This window comes from Etheostoma spectabile, chromosome 4, assembly GCF_008692095.1.
Source record: "Etheostoma spectabile isolate EspeVRDwgs_2016 chromosome 4, UIUC_Espe_1.0, whole genome shotgun sequence".
NCBI lineage: Eukaryota > Metazoa > Chordata > Actinopteri > Perciformes > Percidae > Etheostoma > Etheostoma spectabile.
Genome location: NC_045736.1, coordinates 17,484,087 through 17,509,880, shown reverse-complemented (window position 1 = coordinate 17,509,880; position 25,794 = coordinate 17,484,087). Strand labels below are relative to the sequence as shown.

Sequence of the window (25,794 nt, the reverse complement as noted above, 5' to 3'; positions counted from 1 at the left end):
TCAAAAGATCACCTTCTGGTAATAAACAACAACAATAAGTAATGTGTTTTTTTAAACAAAGTCAAGCTTACCAGTTAGAAGGCCCACAACTTCAAACACTATGGTGAAAAACACACCAAGAACTAATGGAATGATGAGTGCTGGAAATGCAACACAAAAAAGGTTAGACAATAACAAGTGTCAATAACATAATAGCCTAACAATTAATCAACTCATTTATAGCTTTTAAGCAACACACATTCAAGTTGAGTACTCAGGTTTCCTGGTAAACATTTGTACCATGTATCACCACCTTTTCAGGTAGCCTACTTTCAATTTGTTTTGAAGAAAAAATTATTTCAGTTGTAAAAATGAGATAAAACCTATTTATCCTATTTACATTTTTGTTTTTTATTTAGAACATTTTAAACACCACACAAAATAAACCCCCTCCCTATCTGACTCTCCTCTCCCAAACCCGTCCCTTCAACCTCCAGCCTGTCAGTGTGAAACCAAGGGCAAACAGAACGCTGTTGTCTCAGAGGAAGTGCGGCTCCTTTCGGCCGTTGAACATAACACAGCCGTGCTTTGGGATCGCCATTATAATCTATTGCAGCGAACGTTATCTGTATGGAGCTTTGAAAATGGCATTGACCACGCTCCGGACTCTGAGAAGCCCTGATTTAAATTATGTAGCATTTTAGAACTTAAATTATACTTTATTTCTACTTACAATAAAAGGGCCTGTAGAGTGCTGTTCCACATCCCAGGCCGAAGCAGATCGAATAAAAATGGTAATATTTGTCTGAAATGTTCAGAAGCATAGATTAAAATTAAGAAAGATCTTCTAAATAATTGTATTGTGTGCCACCCTTATAATGTACATACAGTGTTGGTAAACGTCCACTTCCATATTCCTGAAAAAGAGACATTATCATGATATCTTGGTAGAGACAGAGCAACACAAATAGCTTGATAGATGAATACTAAGTGGTCTATTGCTAGAGACAGAAAGATATATAATATAGGCCTATATAGTTTGAATGGAATAACATTACCACATGGTGAAAGACCCTGAGAACCAGCAGGAACGCAGGTATACACACAATTTATGTTCAACTGCAGGTGAATTCTCCAGGCAGGTGTAGCAACAACAGAATCATCAAACACCAATGTGACTTCCTGAATTCGGTCAACTATTCGGCCAAGTAATGTGCAAAGACAGAAGGAAAGTCCCAGATGAGAATGTTTTACTTTCACATTTGCATGAATATGTTTTGTAACGTTATGTTGTAACGCTTACAGTCGGTCTTGACGCTTTTAAAAGTGCAGGGTGGTTCGAGGCTATAAATGACAATTGTTCAATCACGTAGCCTAATGAAAGAGTTTGACATCTAGATGAAAAAACATGTTTCTTTGGGATTGCATCAGTAATGCCTGTACACATTTTACAGAGATCAATGATGTAAACAAAGAAAATATACACATTAATATAGCCTACTGTATATATGTTAAATCATGTCAGTACGTGTAGGTAAGCAAAACTGCTACCTATTTGGTCCACCTATGGTTCCAGCTTGCTTTTATGCATTTATGTACATTTTAAATGAACTATTTATTGGGTTCAAAAAGACAAAAAGTGACCCGTCATTTCATAGACCACACAATTATTAACAGTTTATCCGAAAATATTCGACAGTTAATTAATTATAAAAAATCGTTTCTTTTCCCGCTACATTATCACAAATTGTGCCTTTAATAAATGTAATGTACTTTGTCTCGTGGGTCTGATGTAGTTTCATTATAAAGTCTCTAGATGGCAGTGCTGTATTGAAATCTCCGGTAAATTAGTGCATCACGTACAACCCACGCAATGCATTCTGGTAACTGGTGTGAAGAAGCAGCTGCAGTACGTAGTCGTTGAGATACTGACATTACCCTCAAAACTACATTTCCCTTCCGACTCATACCGATTTGAATGTGGTGCAGGAGTAGCTTTTTCCAATCGATGATCTAAACTGAAGTTTCCTCTGTCAGCTTCACGGAGAGGTGGAAGAAACTCCTCGAGAATGACAAAAGTATCGTCTAGGTTCAGCATCGTTGACGTTTGCGGCGGGAAAAGGCAGAGGGAACTTAATGCCGTTTAAATCCCAACTATGCGGTTCAAACAAAGACGGCAGTGATTTTTGGATTTGGTGGTTTTCTGCACTGCCCCTGCTAGCCAGGGCTGGGTCCCGTTACAGTTGGGAGTCTGCGGCTCAGCAAGATATCTATGGAGGAGCAGGAATATCCCGAAGCGGTACTGGTGACGGAGGCCGGGCCGCAGTGGCTTCAAGTCGAGGTCGACCGTCTTACCAGGGAGCTCCGTGAGACCACCCATGAGAAAATCCAGGCGGCTGAGTATGGGCTGGCGGTGCTGGAGGAGAAACAACAGCTCAAGCAGCGATTTGACGAGTTGGAGACAGAGTACGAGACGGTCCGACAGGAGCTGGATCAGCTGAAGGAGGTAAACGGAGGTCATGGCCACGCAGCCAGACACCCGAGGGTGGTTGTAACGTTAACCGAATGTTAATTGTATCGGTATGTGAACACATGGCATTTAAACAAGCTAATTATGTTATCAGCACGTTAAGATTTTGGTGCAGCAACGGTCAGCTGTTTACCAACGGATTTGAACGTGTCACTCAGACCCACACAGTCTGTAATCAGAACCATACATTTACATTACCTACTTTTTGAAAACTTGCCCGTACTTGCTCTTTTTGGTATGTAAGGTTGACGCCTACAAATCAGACATCTGCTTCATGAGCAGTATGTTAAATTTAGATGCATATGTGGCCAACCTGCTCTTAGTTTATTGGGTAAAGTAACAGGAAGGGTCAGTCTGTTGTAGAAAAGACACTTTTTCAGACTTGTTCATCAGTTAAAAGTAAATCTTGAGAAAGATAATATCCCTCCATGGTATTATTAAAACTCCCCTGTCCAGATGGCCTTATTAATTACCCTGCTTTTTGGAGAGACATTTGTAACCCACAACTACAGTGATTAACTATGGTTTCCCTGAATTTTTCCTACAACTTCTTGGGATTTGTTACTGGGCTTGGCTCAGTAAAGCATGCAGTCAAAAGAGACAGTGCTTCACATCTTAATTGAGCTGTCAAAATCATCATATTCCAATTGATCTGTCAAAATCATCATATTCAGCTGCCCAAGACTGGTTTTACCGAACTAATATCAAGTTTATTTAATTTATATAGCACTTTAAAATGCAAACATATTTCGCACTAAAGTGCTTCAGAAAGACAGACATACTGTATGTGTAAGCATAAAGACATACATGTGCATAGATGTTGTGGGAATAAAACAAGATAAAAAATAGAAGCAAATTTAAACACAATCTAAACCCAGGAAATCAGTCCAGAACAGGTAAGAGCCTCAATAGACTCGGTCTAATGGCTTCTGGCAGGGCATTCCAGAACCAAGGAGCCCTGTTATGACTTTGTCTTTTCACATTCATTATGACTCCAACAGAGTTTTTTTCTTAGTATGAACATGGTTGCTTGTCACATCACCCATTGATGTCATTTATTGTCATTGGAGCCAGCATTTGCAAAATTAGAGAATGAGGAGCAAGAGCAAGGGCAAGCAGCGACCACCACAGCTGAATGTGAGAGACGCATTCAGACACCTGTCAGTCAAGCAAACACTGCACAAAACATGCATTTTACCAATGTTCCAATGTTTTTTGAAATGCCCCAGACTATTTTAAGGGAAAAGTTAGGGTTTTCCCTTCTATTCATTATACTCAGTCTTGCAACCAGTTTAACAACCCTTTAGAGGAACTGCATCCTACAGTAAGGCACTTCCACATTCACTCTAACATTCAGCAGTTGTGGTCGCAACTTGTTATTGACTATGCCCCATCGCTCACTCTTTAATAATTAAGTGAATTTGGATATGTTTTTTATTGTGTGGTGTTTCACTGTTAGCCAGAAAGCCACAAATGTATAATATTGTATATAATACCGCTCAAAATAGTAAACGAGTTAATGCACTCAGATAGAAGTCAGTGTCTTGTGCTGTTAAAAAAAGGGGCCATATTTAATCACAAACCTTACTACACATTACTAAATTCATATTGATAGAGTGCATTTTTCAATAAGGGCTGCAACTAATGATTATTTTTTATTAGTAGGCTTATTATTCAGCGTGTTTTTTATGTTTTGATCTATGAAATGACTCAAAATAGAGAAAAATGCCTTATAAATTCCAACAGCCAGTGGTCGTATTCAGGTTGCTTGTTCTACTCAACCAACAGTCGAAACCTTAAATATCCTGTACTGTCATGTATGACAAAAAGACATCAAATCCTTAACATGAAGAAGCTGCAACCAGGGAATGTTTGGCATTTAATTGACAGATTGACTTATTGTTACAGCTGTTTTCTAATAATAAATTACACCTCCAGACTTGCTTGAGTCCTCGCTGTAGGAGTTTCAATTACTTATTCTCAGATGTGTGTGTTGATGGAGATTTTTGTCTACGTTACAGTAGTCATGGCATAGATCACAGTCCAGTCACTAAGTGACTCATTGTTGTAGTCATTTGGTATGTCGTGATTCTGACTATCGCTTCTCTTTTTAGAGCATGTCACAGATGTAGGACAAAGAATCCTCCATCAGCGTCCACTGTGCTTTAGGCTACAGATCGAATCCCACTATGACTGACCACTGCTTGTCACACATATCTATTTGTTTGACTGGAAACTGTTGAGGAAGAAATGAGGGGTTAGATTCTGGTGGGAAGGAGAACTACAGCTCTGTGGTGGGTTTCGGGACTTTCTTAGACAGTAGTTGTTGCATCACCAGTTTGGCTCAGCGTCCCTGCTTTTTGGCTGGATGTCTACAAGCCTCTATAAGTCAGATGGCTGTGGGAATCATGTTGACCTGTTTGACCTATTTAAACTATTGTTCTGATTCTGTCAGTACTGTTAACTTACGCCTGTACACCTTTCTTGGTATCCATCCAATATTGCATTCACAACCCCACTAGGATCACCTCCATTAGACCCTGCCTTGCCCACTTCTCCGCTCTGGAAAGGAATTTATTGGACCAGATAGTATAAGCTTTTCAATGTGTCACCAGTTCCCCAAGCATTTGTGACGTTTTTATGTGGTTATTGTGGTCCAAAGTGACTGAACATGCCCAAAATGCAGCAGCTTTCCAGACAAATTTCAAAGCCATTTCTTGTTTTGTTTTCAATAAAATGCAGTCATGTTTTTAGAAATTGTGCCTTAGTAGGATGGCAATTGATTAAAGAAGTAAGTGATGATCACAATATGTGATTAGGTTTAGTAAAATAAAAAAAATAACTTTTAGTACATGTGTTTTTGCCCTGAATTAATATGTAAGGGAGTGCTTATACCCATGGTGTGTACAATTTAAAAAAAAAAAAAAAAAAAAAAAAATCAAATGGTAAAGGTTGGGTCACTATAGGAAATGTAGGACTTTTGCCCCCACCGTCTAAACAAATGGGGCATTTACATAATTGGGGTCAGTTAAAAACAACAACTAATTAGTGCATAAAGTTGATGTTTTTTAAGTTAAATGAGTCCAGAATTAAATGCTTACTCAGTAATTGCTGCCTTTTGCTAACACGACTAAATCAAATGCCTACTGCAGTGGCAAATCAGGCATAAATGTCTGCAGCACTTTTTATTGAATTTTAATACATTGATATTTTCAATGTTAACCTGTAAGTGGTGGTCTTAACTCAGATTTCCAAGACAGATCAAATTGAATGAGAGGTTGTTGTTCCCTCGAGGATTGGACAACTGCACCCTCCAGCTGGCTCCAGCTTGTCATGATGTGACCATGACAAATTCAAATACATGCAGTTTAAATGTAATTAATTGGTGCTTGCCTGCAATAATCTCATTGCATGCTCTGCAATTTGAACCTCATGACATAAAACCAAAATGCAGCAGCAACATTACTTGTGAGTGAAGGGTCTTCTGTAATACAAAAGGCAAACAGACAGCCAGTAATACATTCAGTGTTAGACCCTTGGTATTTTCAAATAAACACTCTGTGGTTATTGTGGCTATACTTTTGGTTGTGTGTGCGTCTTAAAACAGGCCGGCTATTAATCCTTTATAAATGTAGTTTCTCCTGATGTTCATTCTTTCTCTCTGTCCTAAGGCCTTTGGACAAGCCTACTCGGCCCACAGGAAGGTAGCAGCAGATGGGGAAAGCAGGGAAGAGTCACTGATCCTGGAGTCTGCCAGCAAGGAGGCTGTCTACCAGCAGAAGGTCCTAGACTTGCAGAATGAGCTCCGACAGGCCAAAGCCTCCCTCACCAGTGTACAAGCTGAAAACGATCGCCTGTCGTCCATTGCCCTGGAGATGAGAGAGGTAATCGTTTAATTTTACAAATATCAAAAAGCAGATTTACAATATTAATTTTGTGCTCATTTTAAATAAAATCTTATTTCAATCAAGATGGTCTTAACTTGTAAAGAATAGAAAATAAATCTCATAACCTGTCAAACTATAAAACACTGTCTTGATTAAGTCAGTACTGTATGTGTTGTCGAAAACTGGATCTATCAGAGTTTATATTTCTTTTGTGTACTTCTAATATGTTAATCTGAAATTGTTCCCTGGACGGTGTTGACACACAGACCAACCGTTACGTCTGGGGTGTGCTTTTATACTAGCCTTTTGTGTTGTCAAACTGGAAATATTTCTTCTGAATTAAATGTAAATTTTTTGTAAACAAATTGGGATACGTTTTTCTCACTGCTGTAAATAGGAGCCATTAACTTTGTATCAAATAGCCTATGTGTTTTGAAATGGTATTTATCTGTAAGAATCAATAGTATGAAAGGGAAGGTTGGCAAAGATATCTGAAGATTAGACTGCCTTGGAGACCAGAACATCACTAGTTGTCAGGGTGAGTTGTGAGAGAGTAGTATTGTGCATGCTGTGGAGAACTGCTGTGAAACCAGCAGGAAAGATGATGTAATGGTCTAATGTGAGTGACACAAAGGATGTCCTCCGCCAGGGCTCTCTGTCACATGGACTGGTAAGTGGACCATGTCTTCCTTCCGTCATTATAGCCGCCTGCTAAAGTCTTGCCCCAGTGGTATGTGAAACCTGCTGATCTTAATTTCCCTTGGCCAGACACTTGCAAGGATGTAGGATGTGTTTTTTTTTAAATGTTATTATTATTGTTATCTTTTTAAAGTGTTTATTTTTTTACCCAAAGGTGGTGAGCATTTATTATTTAGTTAGAGTTTATTGTCATGCAGCCTCCCACAACATGTCATCGCTTTTCCACTCTTCTCCTGTGTGCAGAATAGCGAGCTGGCAGAGCTGCAGCGAGGTCAGCTACGTGATGATATGAGAGAGTGCAAGGTGCGGGAGGCTCGTCTGCTGCAGGACTACAGCGAGCTGGAGGAGGAGAACATCTCTCTTCAGAAACAAGTCTCAGTGCTGAGACAAAACCAGGTGAGACAATACTATACAACACAATACTCACTTTGTTACACGTCTTGAACTGGGTAAAAATCATAGAAAAATAGCCATGTTTTTCCTGTTTACTCACCTTTTTATGACTAACTACATTATTAGTTGTTTTAAAATAACCACATATTTAAAATATATAAAGTTTTTGTTGTATGCTCACTGGACAATATTATGATAATTTTGGACAATATTAGGCACTTTGGCATAATAAAAGTCAATTGACTAAAATTTTTAAATTAACAGTTTCTTTTCACATTTTTGACCATCTTTTAAGGTGGAATTTGAAGGTCTAAAGCATGAGATCCGCCGTGTGGAGGAGGACTCCCAGTGCCTACACAGCCAGCTGGAGGAAGCCATGCGTCTGAAAGAAATCGCCGAGCGACAGCTGACGGAGGCTTTAGAAACGATTAAAACAGAGCGTGAGCAGAAGGCAACTCTTCGCAAGGAGCTCTCCCACTATATGACCATTGGCGGCTCTGTGTACAGCAGCTCTTTCAATATCTCTATCGACAACCTAAAACTCCACGATGATCCCTCCACCATCACCGAGCCTGACAACGACGATCTAATCCGAGGCTTTGAAAACGGCTTGACCAAGACAGGTGAAGGTGATGAGGACTACAGAGCGGCAGTGAACAAGAGAGGGGGGGCTTTCCAGCCAGCTCCGAGTCTGGTGGACGACCTGCTGAGTGAGCTCAACATCTCTGAGATCCAGAAACTTAAACAACAGCTTGCGCAGGTATGAAGTCCATGATATGTCCTTTGACTATCGGCATTATTTGTAGCTGAATTACTGCACTGTGTTGCTTGATCCCATGATTTCAACACATTCAAAGTACATTCAACTTTCAGCTAAAAAATTTTGTTTTTTAAACTAACTGATAATGTGTTTGTTTTTTTGTTAATGTTTAGGTGGAGCGGGAGAAATTGGCCCTGATCAACTCTCTCCAGGAGAACCAGAAGCACCTGGAACAGGCCTATGGGACAGTGTCTGAGCAAAAGGAAACGGTCAACAGGCTGACTGAGAATCTCACTGCAATGAGGAAACTTCAGGCCAGTAAGGAGCGCCAGTCTGCCCTTGACAGTGAAAAGGACAGGGACAGCCATGATGACGGAGACTACTACGAGCTGGACATTAATGGACCTGAGATTCTGCAGTGTAAATACACGGTGGCAGTGTCTGAAGCTGGAGAGTTGAGGCAGGAGCTGAAGACTCTGAGGTCACAGTATGAGCAGTGTCGAACCCAGTATGAACATGAGCGAGCGCGGCTGGACAGTGACGTCCAGGAGTTGAGGTCAAAGTTGGCGTCCCTGGAGAAGATTAGCCAAGCAGATCAAGCAGAGGTGGCTCGTCTGGAGAAGGAGCTGCGTCTGGTCAGCGAGGCTGCGGGAGAATCACTCGGCAGCCTTAATGTGGCCCAGGACGAGCTCATAGCTTTCAGTGAAGAGCTTGCCAATCTTTACAACCATGTATGTATGTGCAACAATGAGACCCCTAACCGTGTCATGCTTGACTACTACAAGGAAGGCAAGGCCACAGTAAGAAGGGGGCATGAAGAGGAGCACCAGTCTTCCATACTTCTCACCAATGGGCTGATCATTGAGACTGAACAGGGAAATTCCCGCAGCACCACACCTACCCCTGCCCAAGAGCAGCGGCCAGAACCCATGAACGTCTATAACCTGGTAGCCATCATCAGGGACCAGATCCGCCACCTGCAGCAGGCAGTGGATCGCACCACAGAGCTGTCACGTCAGAGACTTGCCAATCTAGAGCTGGGCACAGTGGCAGACAAGGACAAAGAAAGATGCTTGCAGAGAAGAGACCTCAAAGCTAAGTCTGTCAGCACAACATGGGTAAGTATTTGCCACTTCAGAGCTGGTGCTCAGGGATTGAAGGTCTGATGTCCACTTGTGTGTGGTGTGTGTGTGTGTTTGTGTGTGTGTGTGTGTTGTGGTTGTGGTGTTGTGTGTGGTGTGTGTGTGTGGTGTGTTGGGTGTGGCGCTGTGTGTTGTTTCTCAGAGGAAGGATGTTCATTGTTTCTCAAACTGACAAATACAACAGAAAGGGATAATAGTCACAGCTATGTAAAAATAACCAATGAATTTATACTTAACGAAAGTGCAAGACATGGATGAATAATGAATGAATAGTTATATAAGATCTTATTCCCTTTTTAGACAGCGGAGGTTGCTCTGGCCAACCTGAAGAGTAAGTATAACAGCGAGAAGGCTATGGTGACTGAGACAATAACGAAGCTCCGCAATGAACTCAAGGCTCTGAAAGAGGATGCTGCTACGTTCTCCTCTCTTCGAGCCATGTTTGCTACAAGGTATGATTATACATAATCACTGGGTTACATTTACTCCCTGACACACAAGTCAATCATGTGGCACCTTGGTGGCCATCACACCATAATGCACAACAACCATTTGTACTGTATATGTCACAGGAAAAATTACAAAGTACCAAAAAAGAAACAATATTTCTTTATATCCTGCTAATTCTGCCTGTTTTCAGCATCTTTTTCCAATTATGAAAAGAATAATTCAAAACTTTAGTACCTAAACTTCTTATTTTATGTCTGTGTCTCTTTGTGAGAGACACAAAGCATTGTGGGAACAGTCTGATGTAATACTTGCGTGAGTGAGCTAGGAGACCTCCCATCTGGAAAATGCTGTCTGGGTAATGGATAAAACATGTGACTACAGCAGCAGCAGCAGGAGTTCAGGGCAAATTGCTCCACCTGCTGGAAATAATGTTTATCTTTTGTTTTTTTTTCTTTCCTTCACACGTCCCCTCTCTTTTGCTCAGGTGCGACGAATATGTGACCCAGCTGGATGATATGCAGAGGCAGCTGGTTGCTGCTGAAGATGAAAAGAAAACCCTGAACTCTCTTTTACGTATGGCCATCCAGCAGAAACTGGCTTTAACTCAGCGCCTGGAAGACTTGGAGTTTGACCATGAGCAGGCACGCCGCAACAGTGCCACAGCGGTGGGAGGCAAGGGCAAAACAAAGGCCAAGGGAGCCTCTTCCAACCATCATGTAAGTCAGAAGCTGTTCTGCAGAACCAACTCTGTGCCACAGATCATCAGCGGCGGCCCTGGGCTCTGCTGCAAGGCTAAATGTGGCCTTTTTGAACTACTATATCTATATTTTTTTAAGATTTGTATTTCTCTCAGGCTTTGTATACACTCATTTTTCTAACACTAAGCTGTATTTGGGAACCATTATAACTAACCCAAAACTTGACATACTAGTATTAATACTACTTAATACTTTTGTACTGGTCACAGTACATGGTTGTGTTCACAATGTTAGACTGGTTGAGCAGAACCACTCCTTTCTTTTGTCTTCATAGTACAATTAATATATTAATTTTAGTTGACAACAAGGAAGGCAAAGATCTCCTGAACATGGAGTAGTATAAATCCTATTTTCCCTGTGATATTTATATCAGTATTTGGCCTTAAAACCATATAAAACTGGAAACCTGGGTGCTAATTTTAATTCAACTTACAGTACATTTGCTTTCAGGCTGCATCCCTTTCAAATTCGCTGTGGATATAAGTATACATATAATTTGGAAAGTCATGGAAAGTTCCTTTTTTGGGAGGTGGTCACAATGAGGACAATGACACACTACAAACAAAATTTTCTAGCCTGAAAACTGTTTCCTGAAGAGTTGGCCAGAGTTGGTTTTGTTATACTCTCTATACAATTTCTTTTTTTTGAATAACATTTGATTTTATTGTTTACATTTGTCAGCAAATATTTCATCTACCTCCTTATTTTTCTAAACATTCATTTATATGTAGTCTCAGTTCGAAATACAGCTTTCTTTTTCTCTCACTGGTCTGAAACAGCTAGCGATATATATTGATAACAAATACATGATGGTAACACTGTGAATTTCATGCCAGTTGAATACTGAAACAAGCTAAGAAAGAAAAACTCTCAATAATGTTTTTCTGTTACACATAAGATGCTATTCTCTATTTTCCGTATCAAATAAATTCTGATTTCTGAATGCTTATGTCAGCATACAAGAACAAAAACTCTAAACTGTTTGAATGAAAATGTTCTTGTGATTCCCTGTAGTATCAGTCACTCATTATTGAAGCCTGCATGCACAACACACCTCAGTCTTCTGCTTTCTGCTTCAATCTAATTTTCCTAATGGCTATTATCATTAATGAACTTCATCTCAGTAATTCAGTGTGAAGTGAATATTCAACAATCATTAAAGTGATTTTCTTCTGTTTTTATCTTTCCATTTGCAGTAAATCTATCATGCCAAGACTTCTTAAGGAGGTCCATCAGAGCATCCCTGGTTCCTTCACTCTCTAATCATGTTCCAAATCATCATGTCGCTAACACAAGAATATATCCAACAGTATTTGCCAAGGGTCTTCTTTTAGAGTGCCAAAACAAGTATGTAAAATATTGTTGAACCTTTTGACTGCAGAAAGAATGACTCATCGCATCAGCTGCCCCCTGCAGTCCTGGCATATTCCAAGAATATGCACCACTATTATTGAACCAGAGAAAGAATCAAGATGGGTATTTTGCTGATTACTCATTACCTGTGTTACCTTGACTGCTCACTGTTTGTTTTACTTACTTGCTCTTTTTCCCCTCTCTTTCTAGAAATCTTACTAATTGTTTCAAGTACTATACAATGTTTTTACCAGATGTGCATGTTTATCTACCAGATTCTAGACATTTTCTAGGGATTCAACATATGTTGTATCACTATTATTTTATAGGAACAAATTCAGAAAAAAATGTGATAATTCTTCTAACACAAGAATTTTAAACTCACTGGTTAAAATTCAACACAAGAGACTAATACACTTTTCTGCCTTAGTTGTTTTCCTTTGGGCCTTTACTTTATAGGTGCCTTTCTGACAGCCCATGGAAGCACTTCCTGTTTAACTCCTAAAACAATAATGCAATATGTTATTTTCACTGTATGATCCTGCAACTGTGGAGCTTCAGTTTCAGGGTCTTACTACATTTTGTGGAAATGGGCTCCTCCTTTTTAGACATGGCAGAGCTGTTACAAATTCAAGTATGCTTGTTATAACTAAGGAAAAGTATTAATGCAAAGCTTTTTATTTAAGGATTTCTAAGTTAAGGTCAGATGTTAATAGTATTCATAAACTTCACTCATGAAGGAGTTTTTTTTTATGTAATTGTTTTAATACAACTTTTTTGTAAACCTAAGTCCTAAAATCTGCAAACAACAAGCTTCAGTGCCATTTTGTGTTTTGTTTATTAAGTGCAATTTGCAGACATGGCAATAAAAAACTAATTTTTATGCTATGTAAAAATATATATATATTTTACACATTGTTGCTCATACTTGGTCCTAATTGATTTTATTTGTTTTTACTATTACTGCAATTGTATTTATTTGACACTGTTCAGACTACAGGATGTCATCATCCTTTTTGTTTCTTAAGGGAGTTTGAGTGGAGGTGGCTGGTCAGAATATTGATTGACTGAATTTGTGGTAAAACACTTGCAAAACTCATGATTGTGGGCGACTGTCCCTGCTAACAGTTATGGCTGGTGAAGAAATAAATCTAATGTTCACAACAGTGAGATTTTTCTTCTTTATTAAACAAGTTTACTACTATGCTATAGTCATTTTACAATAAAGCCATTATTTTCCTGAGAAATATGTGATTTTTTTTTGGTTGAGATTTACAGACTCATCCTGTATTATTTATCAGTAAGTACAATGTTGATGGCTCTGTCGGTTGAGTAATGGCTGTCCTATTGCCTAATTTTTGCCTGTTTACATGACTTTTCTGAAACCTACAGACCAATCATAAGCTAATGTGGTGAGTTATTGTGCATACAAACAAACATATAAATTAGTAATACAGTAAATATAGACCTCACACCTAACGATAACAGTAGGCCTACCAATAAGCTTTTTATTTTTTCATGTACACACTTTATTGTTAGTTTAACATTGTTTTACTACAATGTACTCATTTAAATTCAAAATATAATTACAATAAAACAGATTGAAATTTAGACTATATTTACACCTAGTTACAACACAATGACCAGTTTTATTAAGAATACATTTTGGTATATTTGTATAAAACTTAGTTCATATAGGTCAATAATAAAAATGCAAAAAGTTATTGCCTAGAGGGCATGAGACGGGAAGTCTCCAGGCTGCAGCCATACACTCTTGCATTCATTCATTCCATGGATGTAAAAAGAAAAGTATGTTTTCCTTTTTTGAAGACGTTAACGTAAGCCACTCCCTGTCTACGTGGTGACGTCAGTGGGCGTGTCCACACAAAGGACAGAGGGGACTCTACAATGGGAGGTTTGTGTCTTTCTTTAACGAAAACTAACGCTTATCTTATGCAGTTAGCCTTCTGTTTCGCTTAAATATCTTCTTATCAGGTTCAGACCACGAACAGTAGCTACCAAACAGCGCTAACGACCTTAACGGTTGCCTTGCTTTGCCAATGACAATGTAATGTTAACGTCTCAGTCCAAGTCCTGTTTCTGAAAAGTTTCTCAACAACACATTTTCCATTAATAAAGAAGAGCCTTACCTTTCAACTTGCTTTTAGCCGTCAGGCTAGCTGTCAACAAATGTAATTTCGTAACATTCCCGATCTTCCATGTCCTCACACTCCTCTCCTTCCCCCAGTTACGAGGAAAGACTGGAGAGCGTGTCATTTTTCCGTAACGTTTCCTTTCAACATAAAAGCTAGCCTGTTGTCAAACAGGGTATGGCAGGGTCTTGCTGATGTAGCCTGCTAAGTAATTGTTTTTAACGTGTCTCTGCTAACATGGACAGACAGTTTTCATGAGCAGCTGATAGAGGACAGCGCCTTCCTCAAAGCTGACCGGAGACTGGACACCGAGCTGCTGGACAAACTCATCCTGCAACTCAACAGAATCTACCCGCAGATCCTCTCAGACAAGGAGGCCACCAAAGTGAGTCCTCTGTCACAGTGCCTGGTACCTGTGTACTTGGTCACATGCAGGCAGTGGTGGAAGAGATGAAGTACCACGGTGTAAACGCACTCAGTTTAAAGTAAAAGTTCTGCATTCAGATCTACTGCAAAGTTGTATTTGCAAAATGTTCAACAAGTATTCATCATGCGGCACAATAATAGTTATTTTACTTGACTATTATTACTGGTGTATTTTATAAACGGCATTTAATGTTGCAGCTGTATTTGTGCTGTAAATTATTATGTAATGCATTATATTATATGCATGTTTGTATGCAAAATCTTAATCTGTAAAGTAATTGATAACTATAGCTTAGATATAAATGTAATGGAGTAAGAAATACATGATTTCCCATGAAGTTTAGTCAAAGAATGATGTACACTACGTGAAAACACTGCTGGAAAGTCGAAATAATTGTAATTCAACAAGCATATTTAAAATTTCTTAAGTAAATGTACAAAGTTATATTACTGCATGCAAAACAATTTCATCTCAAGCATCTGATTGGTAATACAGATACATTCAGGTCCAAAACTGTAACAAATTCAAAGAATGTCTCAGATTTACAAATTATCTGATAATCTAAGAACATGATGAACCAACACTTTAATATGAATAAATATAATAAATAAAATATTTCCAGTGGAGATGCTTCATCCTGGCTTTGGCAAGCGTTGCCAGCAAGCACTCCAGGAGAGGATATATCCATTTGGGAAAATAAAAAATATCCTATTATATCTGTTGTTATTGTTATCCAGTTTCGAAACTTGGACGTGACCACAAGTGTTCGAGTGGGTGAGCTCCTGTCACACCTGCAGGGGAAAGGAGAGGAAGCATGTAGGGAGTTTTACAGAGCTCTTCACTTGCATGTGGAGGAAGTGTACTACAGCTTGCCCACACGCCTCCGCCTCAGAGGTTAGTCCCCAATAAACGCTTCTCTATATCAGGTGTGATTTTCATTCATTATTTTGATATTACAGAATGGACTATACATACTTAGTTTTATATTCTCATGTTATGCCCACACAAAGACATATCTGTCCCACCTGCAGATTCTTTAGATCCACTTGCTTATCCACGTGTCCACCAACAGAGATATGTTCAGAACGACAGAGGTAAAATGTTATGTAAAAGAATGTATGTCAATGTGAATGCAGTTTTGCAACGGCTACTATTTAAACTATTAAACTGCTGTTAAATATTATGAAGCAGAATCATTAGATAATCAGTAGACGATTTAATGTGAGGACCTTCAAAATCATAGTCAGGAATATAGTCGATGTGATCCAAACTTTTTCCAGGCTAGAAGTGTGTCAGGTAGTTATTTAGCAGTGACACACACCAGATAATTAATTAAATTAATTTTGTTATGTGTTTACCTCCTTCCAGGTCCGCTTTTCTTTCTGGGCTGTTTCAGCGTTGCGGTGGGAATGGCTCTACTCTATTACTACAGTGGTAAGCAGCGTTTTCAGTTTTTTTACATCATCGGACATTGCAGTTGTGGTAATCAGATACTGTCAGTATTATTGGCTAGTTAACGTATATCAACCTTAGCGTGCATGCTTTGGAAAATATAAGTCCACTTAATGCTGTTAATTCAGTGTTATAAAGATGGTGTCTTTGTTCTGTAGAGGCTAAAGTGGCGGGAGGCAGCCGGGCCCTTGGGATGGCGGCTCTGGGATTGAAAAGAAAAGCTCAGGAGGTTCTCATATGGTACACTGAAGAAAGCCTCATGAAGTAAGGGGAGGGGGGGGGGGGGGGATTGACTCCTTCAAACCCGATGCTTCAGCATTACTCCTCCTATAATACTATTTGTACCAAAGCACAACACAATATATATTTTTTCTGCAGCTGAGTTTTTTGTACACAGTTGTATTTACTATTTTGCTTGTGATCTAAAATGAGAAAGATGGGGTAAATTTAGAGCTACATTTGGCACTTTACTTTATTTTCTCATACGTTGATGCCTATTAAAGGGACTGAATACACTCGAGGGATGGACACAGTGAAATCGAAAACAACCTGATTAAACACGTTGTTCTCGCTACAAACTTCAAATGTGGCATACAACAGCTTTTACAAACCAATTAAACAACGAAAATATTGACTGCACTAGTTACAAAATAAGGGATTTTGAATAACAAATAAATATTAACAATTAGAGTTACATTATTGACTATATACAATCCATTTTTCCAGCACTACAAAAATGATAACCTCAAATGCATCAGTACATTTTGCAGCCCTATAATAATTACCCTTCAATGCAGAAAGCAACAACCTGCAGTGTATGTGCTTCCTTTCACTTTGGTGCTAAGAATAATTTATTACATTTACACACTTCCTTTTTTGCTTAGTTACCACTGATGTCAGGCATACTAAAATACACTTCCATGTACTCCACAAATTGAGTTAGAAACAAAGATGAGACCGAGCTCTTTGTAGAACATAACTGCTCTCTTGTGGCCAAAAGTGAACTACATCACCAAACTGCTCTTATGTGTTGGCTTGTTTTGGTTTCATAAGAGCGTCTCGAAATTCTGCTGCTCACATTTAGACAAAAAGATTAATGTGAACAGACCGAACTAATATAGAGCCGTGTCAGTTTAGTAATACCAGGGACGGTCCGGAAAGCCTCTTTTATGATTCTTTAGACGGACTTTGCAGTCACATGATTGCTTCTACCAATGATATCTCGTTGTACTTGCGCAGTGCATTGTGGGTAGAGTTACTGCCTAATCCCAAACATACTAATGTCAAATGAAGACTCGTAATAATGATTCGTTGACACATATCAAACTGTAATACAACAGCTGTGTTTAACAGATATTAATATTAATAATATTAACTTAATCCGGGAATAGCACCGTAAGTCAAACCAAGCTACATATGACGGTGTGTATATAGTGACGTGCTCTCTCTGTTGTGTGTGTTGTATGAAAGGAGAGAAGGTTAGCACTCCCCTTGACAAGGATGGAATTGGCCCTAGTGGCCATCAACACACATACGGTTAAGGCACTGCCACCTACTTCGTGGCATCTATAACCAGATTTTTTTTATTGGTATAAATTTGACTTTAGTTAAACGATGCCCTACTACCTTAAACTTCTTATTCACGGATCTAAAACCATGCCTCTTGTTTTCGCCATGTAGTCAAAGAACGGAAGCATGCCTGCATATTTTCCCGTGCCTTAGTTTCCGCTGGCTCGGGCAGGATGGGACCTTTCTGCCATTTATTTGGCCAGTTTCGCCGGTAGCATTTATCCCACTGCTGCAGACACGGACGATTACTTTGACGTTTACGCTAGTTCTGCTGTCTATCGCACAGAAGTTATACTCTCAGTTTGTGAGAATTTAAGTAAAAGTACATTATGTTTATGAATTCCAGCCAGCTCTTGATAGTGTGGATATTATTTTGTTCCTATTGTGCCGTACTGCCGAGTAAGTTAGTTTCTGATAAGCCTTTTTTAAATACTAAGACTAGCAGTAAATTAATTTACCCCAATCGGGCAGATTTTGATGACTTTTCTCAGGATATTTGTAAACAATTTCTTCAAAATGTATGACTAGAGAAGGGTCTGTAAACATACCAGTAGCTAGCATGATGGCGATTTGTTCAACTGTATTTCTTTGTGGGGTTTTTTTTGTGGTGGTTAAAGTTCAGGATCTCAGAAGCCAATACCGAAAAACATGTATTAAATGTGCATGGCTTTGTTTTTATTCTTGAACTCAAAATGTTTTTAATATTACTCTAAAAAGAAATATTGATAATTGATTTCTGATGTTTGTCAATTAATGTGTACTATTTAAGTTCGTTGCCTGACAGTTTGTAACTTACTGTGTAAAGTGTTGTGTAAAAATGCCTTAAATTCGAAAGTGCCATCATTTGTAGGACGTAGACCTTTGTCTTTGTACAAAAAAAAGCATGATGAGAATAAAGAGGGCAATAAATACATATCACTTCTGTAGTTTTATTTATAAGAGTTCATGTAATAAAAGATTAAAAAATATTTGGTCCTTAAAAAATTGAATTTTTTTTTTTAAATGAGTTGAAGCAACTACATACACTACATACTTCAGTGGAAACCTAAAGACATTTCAACATTACACACTATACCTTGCATTGTACTTGCAGCATGTCAACTCCCTTCATGAATTGGTTGAGCTTTATAACAGTGGAAACAGTTTACACATTCCCCCCCCATGATAAAGCATCCTGTTATACCTCATGAGCAGCAGTAGGCCAAGATGGCTCCTGATGCACATACGATTCATAATGTTATTTAGATTATACTGTGGGGACTTTTTCATTTTTTTCATTAAAGCTGTAGGCATACATTGGGTTTAGATTGACCGATACTGATACATTTGAAAATAACAACAGAATGTCTTCTTTTTCCCTCAGGAAACATTTACAACGGTTATGAATGATGTACAGTATTTTGCTCCTGATATTTGTTAACAAGCAAAGGCAATCATGTATTTGCATCAGTAACCTGAGCATGATAAGAGGTAACACAATTCCCACATGAAATGAAACCGTAACCACAAATTTGTCCATAGCCATAGTTAGAGAAGAAAACACCTCTCTCTCACACACTCACACTCACACACACACACACACACTCACTCACTCACTCACTCACTCACCCACTCACTACCTGATCCTCAGTATGTTATATATTAGCCTAGTTTGGTGAATAAATATCCTGTTCATTAGCATAAAGAATGTGGAGGTCCATCTTTACTAAGTTGATCAGCAGGCATGGGTAGTCACGTCAAGGGTGATCAAGCACTTGGGTTGGGTCGCTGTACACCAAAGGCTGTGATGAAGACGTTGACCACGACTATAATAAAGACGAAGGCTGTGGCGAAATTCTCCATGATGTTCAGCTTGTAGTGCATGTTTTCATCATTCAGGTTCCACTTAACTGACAAAAGCAAAAAAAGGAAACATGAGGACATTACTTAGTTCTGCTCTGTGAGTAGGAATGATCTTTTCCCCACAAGGCGGTAGCACTGGGTTTCCTGTCAGATTAGCAGTGAAGTAATCATTACCGAGCACTATGATATATATTAACAGCATCTGACAGCACCGCCCCATGTGAATAATTAGCTTCATCCTGCATTAAGACATTACATGTCTCGTTTGCTTGAAAAGAGACATTTCGTTCAGACAGAGGATAAGTATGTATTTTTTACTGGCCGTCTTAGTGTTGGTAAATGACAATACAGTTTCCCAAGAGAGCACTTTAAAACTGGAAACAGCGGACAGCAGCGGCATTTCTTCCTGCTGTGGCTCTCTAAACTCAGCTCTCAGTCACAGTAGTGTTCTCTGTTAGGATAAGATAACGCCAGAGGGGAACAGCGAGGACACCGATGTAAGGGGAAGACATACTTGTGCTCCCAGGTTTGTATCCAAATGAGCGTAAGAAGGATTTTGTGCTTGTGAAATGGTGTGCATAAATGATTTCAAGGTATGTGGTTGTAAATCACCCTTTGTAGACCTGTGGAAACAACTCTGCTTTGGGAAATTCAAGTTTGTTTTATTGTTAGAAAAAAATATTTGTAGTTCTAGAGAATAAATTACCGTGACTAAATTACATTTTTGCATAAATGATATCAACAGTTAGGTTATACAAAGGCTTAAAACAAAAAAAGAATGGCTTTGTGAACATCTAAATACAAATTAAAAACCGTTGTCAGCTGTGTTCCCATAATGTGTGAAACTGATCTTACACATGCACACATATTATTACGAGTCCGGTGGTCCCCTTTCTTTGGCTGTAACAGCAGGCACAAAAGTTACACTTGTAACCACAAATCGGTGTGCATGTGTAACTCTAGTGTCACAAGAAGCATGGGACGGTTGAGTACTGAGTTTCACACATGGTTGTCTGCTTTGAATCTGTACACATATTTTCTTTATGTAACCACAGTGTTGGTATTATTGAGACAAAGTAATTTGAATAAACATAGCACCACACATTTTACAGTGTTGCAGTAAAAGACACTAAATATTTAGTTTGTGTGCAATGGAGGACAAGAATTTGAGAATGCAAAACTTTGCCATATAGACCTTGAAGGCTCCACACTTACCAATGAAGATGAGCAGAACTCCCACAATGATTTGCAGGATGAGGGAGATACTAATGAGAGTAATAAGGGGCACATAGAAGGTGAAGTCGGGTCCTTGCTCCAGCACAGCCTTCAGCTGGGACGCATTAGCCATTAGAAGAGCCACATCCAGCATGCTCTCTGCTGCACTCTTCTTATTGGCATAATGGTTCATGTTCAGAGGCCCCTGTTGCCGCCTCCAGTGGCCTCGAAGCGGGACCTGAACCCAAACACAAACCTTGACATCAGTTCGACGAATAAGTTACAAGAGATCTGTGATATTTGGAAAAAGCTTGGTCAATTCAATTTCTTTCTTACGTTCTTTTATTATTGGCTGCATTAGGTTATATGTAATTAACATATAAATAACATAAAATATAGTCATCAGATGCCAGTTAATGATTTTGAGAGGAAAGGTCTCAGGTATCTTTAAACTCAACAGCCCTCATCTAACTTAATACACTCTCTGTCAGTGTATTGCTGTGATAGAAACCAAAATAGTGATCATTTTCACATTCACCATTTTAAAGGTGTTCTAAGTGATGTTAGATGACGTTAAAAGTATAAAAAAAAAAAAAAGACTAGCTTGTCCCTCCCCCTCATCCGTCCCCTCCCCCACAAAACCTTGCTGGTTATTAGCTGGAATGCTGGAACACTGTTTGTGTATGCGTCTTGGTGCAGGTGGGTACAGTTTACTTGTATCTACATAGACCGCTTTTTTTTTTACAGTGGGTTATGGGGACAGGCAGCTCGCGGATAGTGAGATGTTTTCTGTATGTGACAAGAAATGTAGCCTAACACAACATCGCTTAGAGCACCTTTAACACTCACATTGTAAAAGTACATAATTTCTTGTCCTTAACACGGTATTTCAAACGTTACTTAACACAGAGGAAATGAAAGCACTCTGCTGATGCCATCATGATGGATTTTAGACTGACAGACTGAAAAGTATGAGTCCCCCTGGGAACTAGCTGGATATGTGGGCATTGTTTTGCAGCCTCTCAAGCACGTCATAAGACAGTCCAATATAATGAAAAACCACAATAATCTAAATGCACATATGACATGATGGCGAAAAGTATAAGACCCAGATTTGTGCAATCACAAGGAAGGACTCTTTATGGAAGTGAAAGTGTAGAGTGGCTTATTACAAACAGGAAACAGCCATTACTTGGAAGGGCACAGAGTTTTTGTCCAAAGGTTAAAAGGTTGACCAGGTCATTTATGTGAAACATGAGAATAGCCTCCACACAAATGCAGTGGAAACAGTGAGTAATAATGCCTATGAATATGTTAGAAATACACCATGCATACAGTAACCACACGTGAAAGCATGCATTTAAAGGACAATTCCGGCGCATAAATGAGCTTCATGGGTACCGAGTCGACTGTTATCTGGGATCTGTTTTCATGCTAATCGAATGTGACCAGTTTTATTGCCAACCCCTAATTAACTTATAACACTAGTCGTCTGGGCATGCGAAAGTAAAAAGAAATAGCTATTTCTATACCACTAACAAGGCTCAAAATAGCGCCACACTTCCACTGTGGCATAATGAGGGTCCCTACATGTAAACCGAAGCATTGAGAACTTTATAAGCGTACACATAGTTTATAAAAAAGAAAAAGACAGTATCATTCGGTACACAGGCAGGCGCCATCTTGGGAAAACAGCCATGACCAGTCGAACAACGAAAGCCGTGCTTGAGCTATGTACTCGTGCAGGGCGTTTGTGTAATCCTTTTAATAAGTTCTCAATGCTTCGGTTTACATGTAGGGACCCTCATTATGCTACCGTGGAAGTGTGGTGCTATTTTGAGGCTTGTTGGTCGTATAGAAATAGCTATTTCTTTTTACTTTTGCGTCCCCAACAACTAGCGGTATAAACTAATTAGGGGTCTGCGCTAAAACTGGTCATATTCGACTAGCGTGAAAACGTATCCTAGAGAACGGTCGACTCGGTAACCATGTGTAATGAACCCTTAGGTTTATTTTGCGCTGGAGTTGTCTTTAAAGGCGAGGCAAGACAGCTTTGTTTATATAGCACATTTTAGCAACAAGGTCATTCAAAGTGCTTTACATGGCTACAACAAACAAGCTGTTAAAAACAATTAAGGAGAATATAAGACAGACATGAAATACAAGAATAAAAGTTACAGAGCAGTGTAAGAAATGAACAATTACTTAAACAAAGGCAGTATCAAAAAGCAAAGTCTTCAGCCTTGATTTAAAAGAACTGAGAGTTGAAGTGGACCTGCAGTCTTCTGGGAGTTTGTTCCAGGTGTGTGGAGCATAAAAACTGAACGCTACTTCTTTGTGTTTAGTTTTGACTCTGGGGACAGAAAGCGGAACTGTCCCAGATGACCCGGGAGGCCGGGACGCTTCATAATGAATCAGCAGATCACATATGTATTTTAGCCATAAAACATTCAACAGACGTATTTTGAAATCAATTATTTGAGAGACTTACAACAAAAATCAAACTCACAGGCTCCTTCTGTATTTCTTAAATAAAAACAACTAAATATGCAATATGTTGTGTTGTGTAAAAGGTCGAGGAAATGATTTACATTTGTCTAACAGGTTAAATGAGTAAATGAGTAGTACATGGTTCATTTAAAAACACATTATGTGCTATGTCCTAATGTGAGTTTAGGTCAGTGCTCAGGGTGGAGTTTAGTTCAGAGAGTCTAACAATGCCACCCTTGTGCCCAGGTTGGCAACATCTTCCTCTTTTCCCCCTCTGAAAACCTGCCAGGACACAGAGGAAAATGGTGCTCTTGTGGTAAATCAGGAGACAGGTGTCAGAGTTACTAGCTGTTTTTTTTTTTTTTAATTCTCTGCTGTGGTTCTTGGGAAAGAACTTAGTTTTACTTTTTTTGACTGTTGTGGCTTGACAACAGGGGAAGCTTGCTGCCCAGAAGAAGAAGTCATTGCTAATATGTATAAAATACAACTTAAGCTATTCCAAATGTTATATGTTAATTTTCCTAGCACTGAAGTAGGCCTGCAACTATTTATTTTTGTTGTTGTTCTTACAAATTAAAAACTTTGTCAATTTCTGGTTAAAGGAGAGCGCCAATCACAAGTTTCCAGATCACAAGAGGACATCTTCCAAATGTCCAACGAACACTAAAAATGCACATTATATTCAATTTAAAATTGTATGAAATAAAAAGGATATTTATTAAAAGGATACTTATAAATTACTTCAACAATTTAAAAAATAAAATAGTTGTAGATTAATTTTGTTCAACAGAAGTGAACATGAAGATAATCCCCTGGGACACAGATTTTGACTTGACTTTTTGATTGTAGAGATGATTGCACTTCCCATTGAAAGTTTTGATCAAATTAACACAGAACGCACTTGATTATATTATACCACCGCGTCCATTAATAACTCGTTATGCATTGAGGTTATCATTGGCTTTCGGGGATACCTCTGATCCCACAGTATCGACACTTAAAACAGGATATGGTAATACAACACGGGTTTGGGTGACTGGCTGAGTCGACCCACCTGGATTCCGTTACGGAGTGATGATTGTACGAACCCACACACTCGCATGGTCTTCGGTATCGTTTATCATTAAGTGTAAACTGAGCCTACAGCAGAACAGACACAAACTAGGCGAACAACAAAAACAAGTTGCTTTGTTAACTAACGTTAGTGAAACGTTCCAAATAGCTCTGAAACAAGAGCTAATCTGCTGACCGGTCTATTAGCTTGATGAATTAAAAACACTCTGGCTAGCTAAATGACACTTGTAAGGTCAACAACAAACACAATTGATGTATGAATTGATGATGGGGCATGTGTATGAAGGCAGCCGTAGATATCCTGTACCCATAGAATATCCCCTACTTGGGAATGTATCTGAGTGGAACTTGGAGCTTTGACCGAGCCTGACTGTGACAATTATGGCTTAGTTTACTTACTGAACACAAGCTATGCTGCCCTTTTAACTGGCACCAGCGCTTAACTTAACTTACCTCCGCGTCGCCGTTTCGGTCAGCATCACCGTTCATTTCCAAGTTTTCCGTAGCCATCTTGTTGTTAATAACCGCGTTATAATTGGTTTGCTTAAGAGTGAGCTTCAAAACAGTCGGTGGTCCAGCAGCCGGTGGGCACAGGCAGTATGAAAAAGGCTGCTGAGTGCAGAAAAGAGGCTAACGTTACCGCCCCTGCAATATGGGGGCGACTGTTCTTTAGAAAGCTGTGGGCTGTTATGAGAAGTATGAGCAGGAAAGGTTACTCCCTAGCGATGCTAGACATGGGGTAATTTTCCTCAGTCTTGTGATGTAGATAAGCCAAGCAGTGTTTTTTACTTGTACTGTCTAGCAGATCGCACAGACTGTATACTGTTACTCAGTGACAGACTGTGAAGGCAACATTCCTCTTTACTGCCGCTCTGCGTATTAATTCGGTACTGCATGCTGGAGTCTCGACTCACTGGAAGTAGACGCTTATGCATGCTGTAGTTTGTCATAACTTGTTCGCATGCATCATGAAAACATATTGTAAACTATACATTAAATGAATTTTGTCTAAATCTTTTCGTACTGCCTGATGCAAAAATAATCTTGTATAAGTAGCAATGGATATGTTACAATTATCAGGGTTCTTCCCCACAAGTCATATCCTGAAAGATTATATCTAGGCTATTTTAAGCACAGTTGACAAAGCAAGAAAACAACAGCATGGTCAAAGTCATAACGGAGAAGTATTATCCATTGAAACACATGCAGTCGTGGGTCATAATGAGAAAAAGTGAATAGGATGGCCAGACACTAATTGCCACAACCATGGTTTCTCTTTGTGGAGAAAAAAAGATTACTTTTGAGGCCTTAAGCGAGAATTTTGACATCTTTGTACTGGTCCTCAGTATCTTGTTTCCCTCACTTCAAATTTTATAAAGTTTAAAGAAAAGATATGTGTGTCAAGCCTAAAACAGGCAATATGAGCTTCTTAGCTCCATCTTTGACCTTTGTGACAGCCAAAATGTTAAAAACAGCAACTTTTTTAATTTGCTACTACTTACTTTATGTATTTGTAAAGTTGATACACAGCTGCACAACATGGGCAGACTTTAACAGCTTCAGTGTTTGAACTCTTTGAGGGCCTGCAATAAACGGTGTGATGCAGGACACTGCAACTTTA

General features: G+C 39.1%; 3 protein-coding genes and 1 non-coding gene across 5 annotated transcripts; 3 read left to right on the top strand and 1 right to left on the bottom strand.

Annotated features, from left to right (window-relative positions):
* The first annotated feature begins 1,852 nt into the window (after positions 1-1,852).
* Positions 1,853-13,115, top strand: LOC116687569 (protein bicaudal D homolog 2). The gene is made up of 9 exons (XM_032513037.1): positions 1,853-1,888; positions 2,201-2,485; positions 6,181-6,393; positions 7,339-7,491; positions 7,784-8,248; positions 8,422-9,408; positions 9,691-9,842; positions 10,325-10,556; positions 11,795-13,115. Exons 1-9 carry the CDS (start codon positions 1,853-1,855, stop codon positions 11,795-11,797), a joined length of 2,526 nt encoding a protein of 841 aa, XP_032368928.1. The 3' UTR covers positions 11,798-13,115.
* A 648-nt stretch (positions 13,116-13,763) lies between these two features.
* On the top strand, positions 13,764-18,449 carry card19 (caspase recruitment domain family, member 19). Of its 2 annotated transcripts, XM_032513886.1 has the most exons (6): positions 13,764-13,866; positions 14,350-14,489; positions 15,269-15,425; positions 15,563-15,625; positions 15,900-15,965; positions 16,142-18,449. In XM_032513886.1, the coding sequence occupies exons 1-6, from the start codon at positions 13,860-13,862 to the stop codon at positions 16,249-16,251; spliced, it is 543 nt and encodes a 180-aa protein (XP_032369777.1). In that variant the 5' UTR covers positions 13,764-13,859; the 3' UTR covers positions 16,252-18,449. The 2 variants fall into 2 exon arrangements, with proteins under 2 accessions (XP_032369777.1, XP_032369778.1); XM_032513887.1 differs by lacking the exon at positions 15,563-15,625.
* On the top strand, positions 17,440-17,567 carry LOC116688727 (U6atac minor spliceosomal RNA). Its single transcript, XR_004331857.1, has one exon. It is a non-coding gene; the product is annotated as a U6atac minor spliceosomal RNA (small nuclear RNA).
* A 460-nt stretch (positions 18,450-18,909) lies between the features above and the next one.
* On the bottom strand, positions 18,910-24,925 carry ninj1 (ninjurin 1). Its single transcript, XM_032513888.1, has 3 exons — positions 24,627-24,925; positions 20,610-20,847; positions 18,910-19,441 (listed from the first exon to the last, which is right to left on the bottom strand). Exons 1-3 carry the CDS (start codon positions 24,681-24,683, stop codon positions 19,299-19,301), a joined length of 438 nt encoding a protein of 145 aa, XP_032369779.1. The 5' UTR covers positions 24,684-24,925; the 3' UTR covers positions 18,910-19,298.
* Between the last annotated feature and the right edge of the window lie 869 nt (positions 24,926-25,794).

Bases quoted from the DNA above. Each gene is read 5' to 3' on its own strand.
- ninj1 (XM_032513888.1), bottom strand. From the start codon at position 24,683: ATGGCTACGGAAAACTTGGAAATGAACGGTGATGCTGACCGAAACGGC. The intron at 20,848-24,626 runs GTAAGTTAAGTT...GTTTGGGTTCAG, and splicing joins ACCGAAACGGCGACGCGGAG to GTCCCGCTTCGAGGCCACTG. The intron at 19,442-20,609 runs GTAAGTGTGGAG...TGCTTTTGTCAG, and splicing joins AGTTCTGCTCATCTTCATTG to TTAAGTGGAACCTGAATGAT.
- card19 (XM_032513886.1), top strand. The intron at 15,426-15,562 runs GTTAGTCCCCAA...TCCCACCTGCAG, and splicing joins CACACGCCTCCGCCTCAGAG to ATTCTTTAGATCCACTTGCT. The intron at 15,966-16,141 runs GTAAGCAGCGTT...TTTGTTCTGTAG, and splicing joins TCTACTCTATTACTACAGTG to AGGCTAAAGTGGCGGGAGGC.
- LOC116687569 (XM_032513037.1), top strand. From the start codon at position 1,853: ATGCATTCTGGTAACTGGTGTGAAGAAGCAGCTGCA. The intron at 1,889-2,200 runs GTACGTAGTCGT...TGCCCCTGCTAG, and splicing joins GGTGTGAAGAAGCAGCTGCA to CCAGGGCTGGGTCCCGTTAC. The intron at 8,249-8,421 runs GTATGAAGTCCA...GTTAATGTTTAG, and splicing joins TTAAACAACAGCTTGCGCAG to GTGGAGCGGGAGAAATTGGC.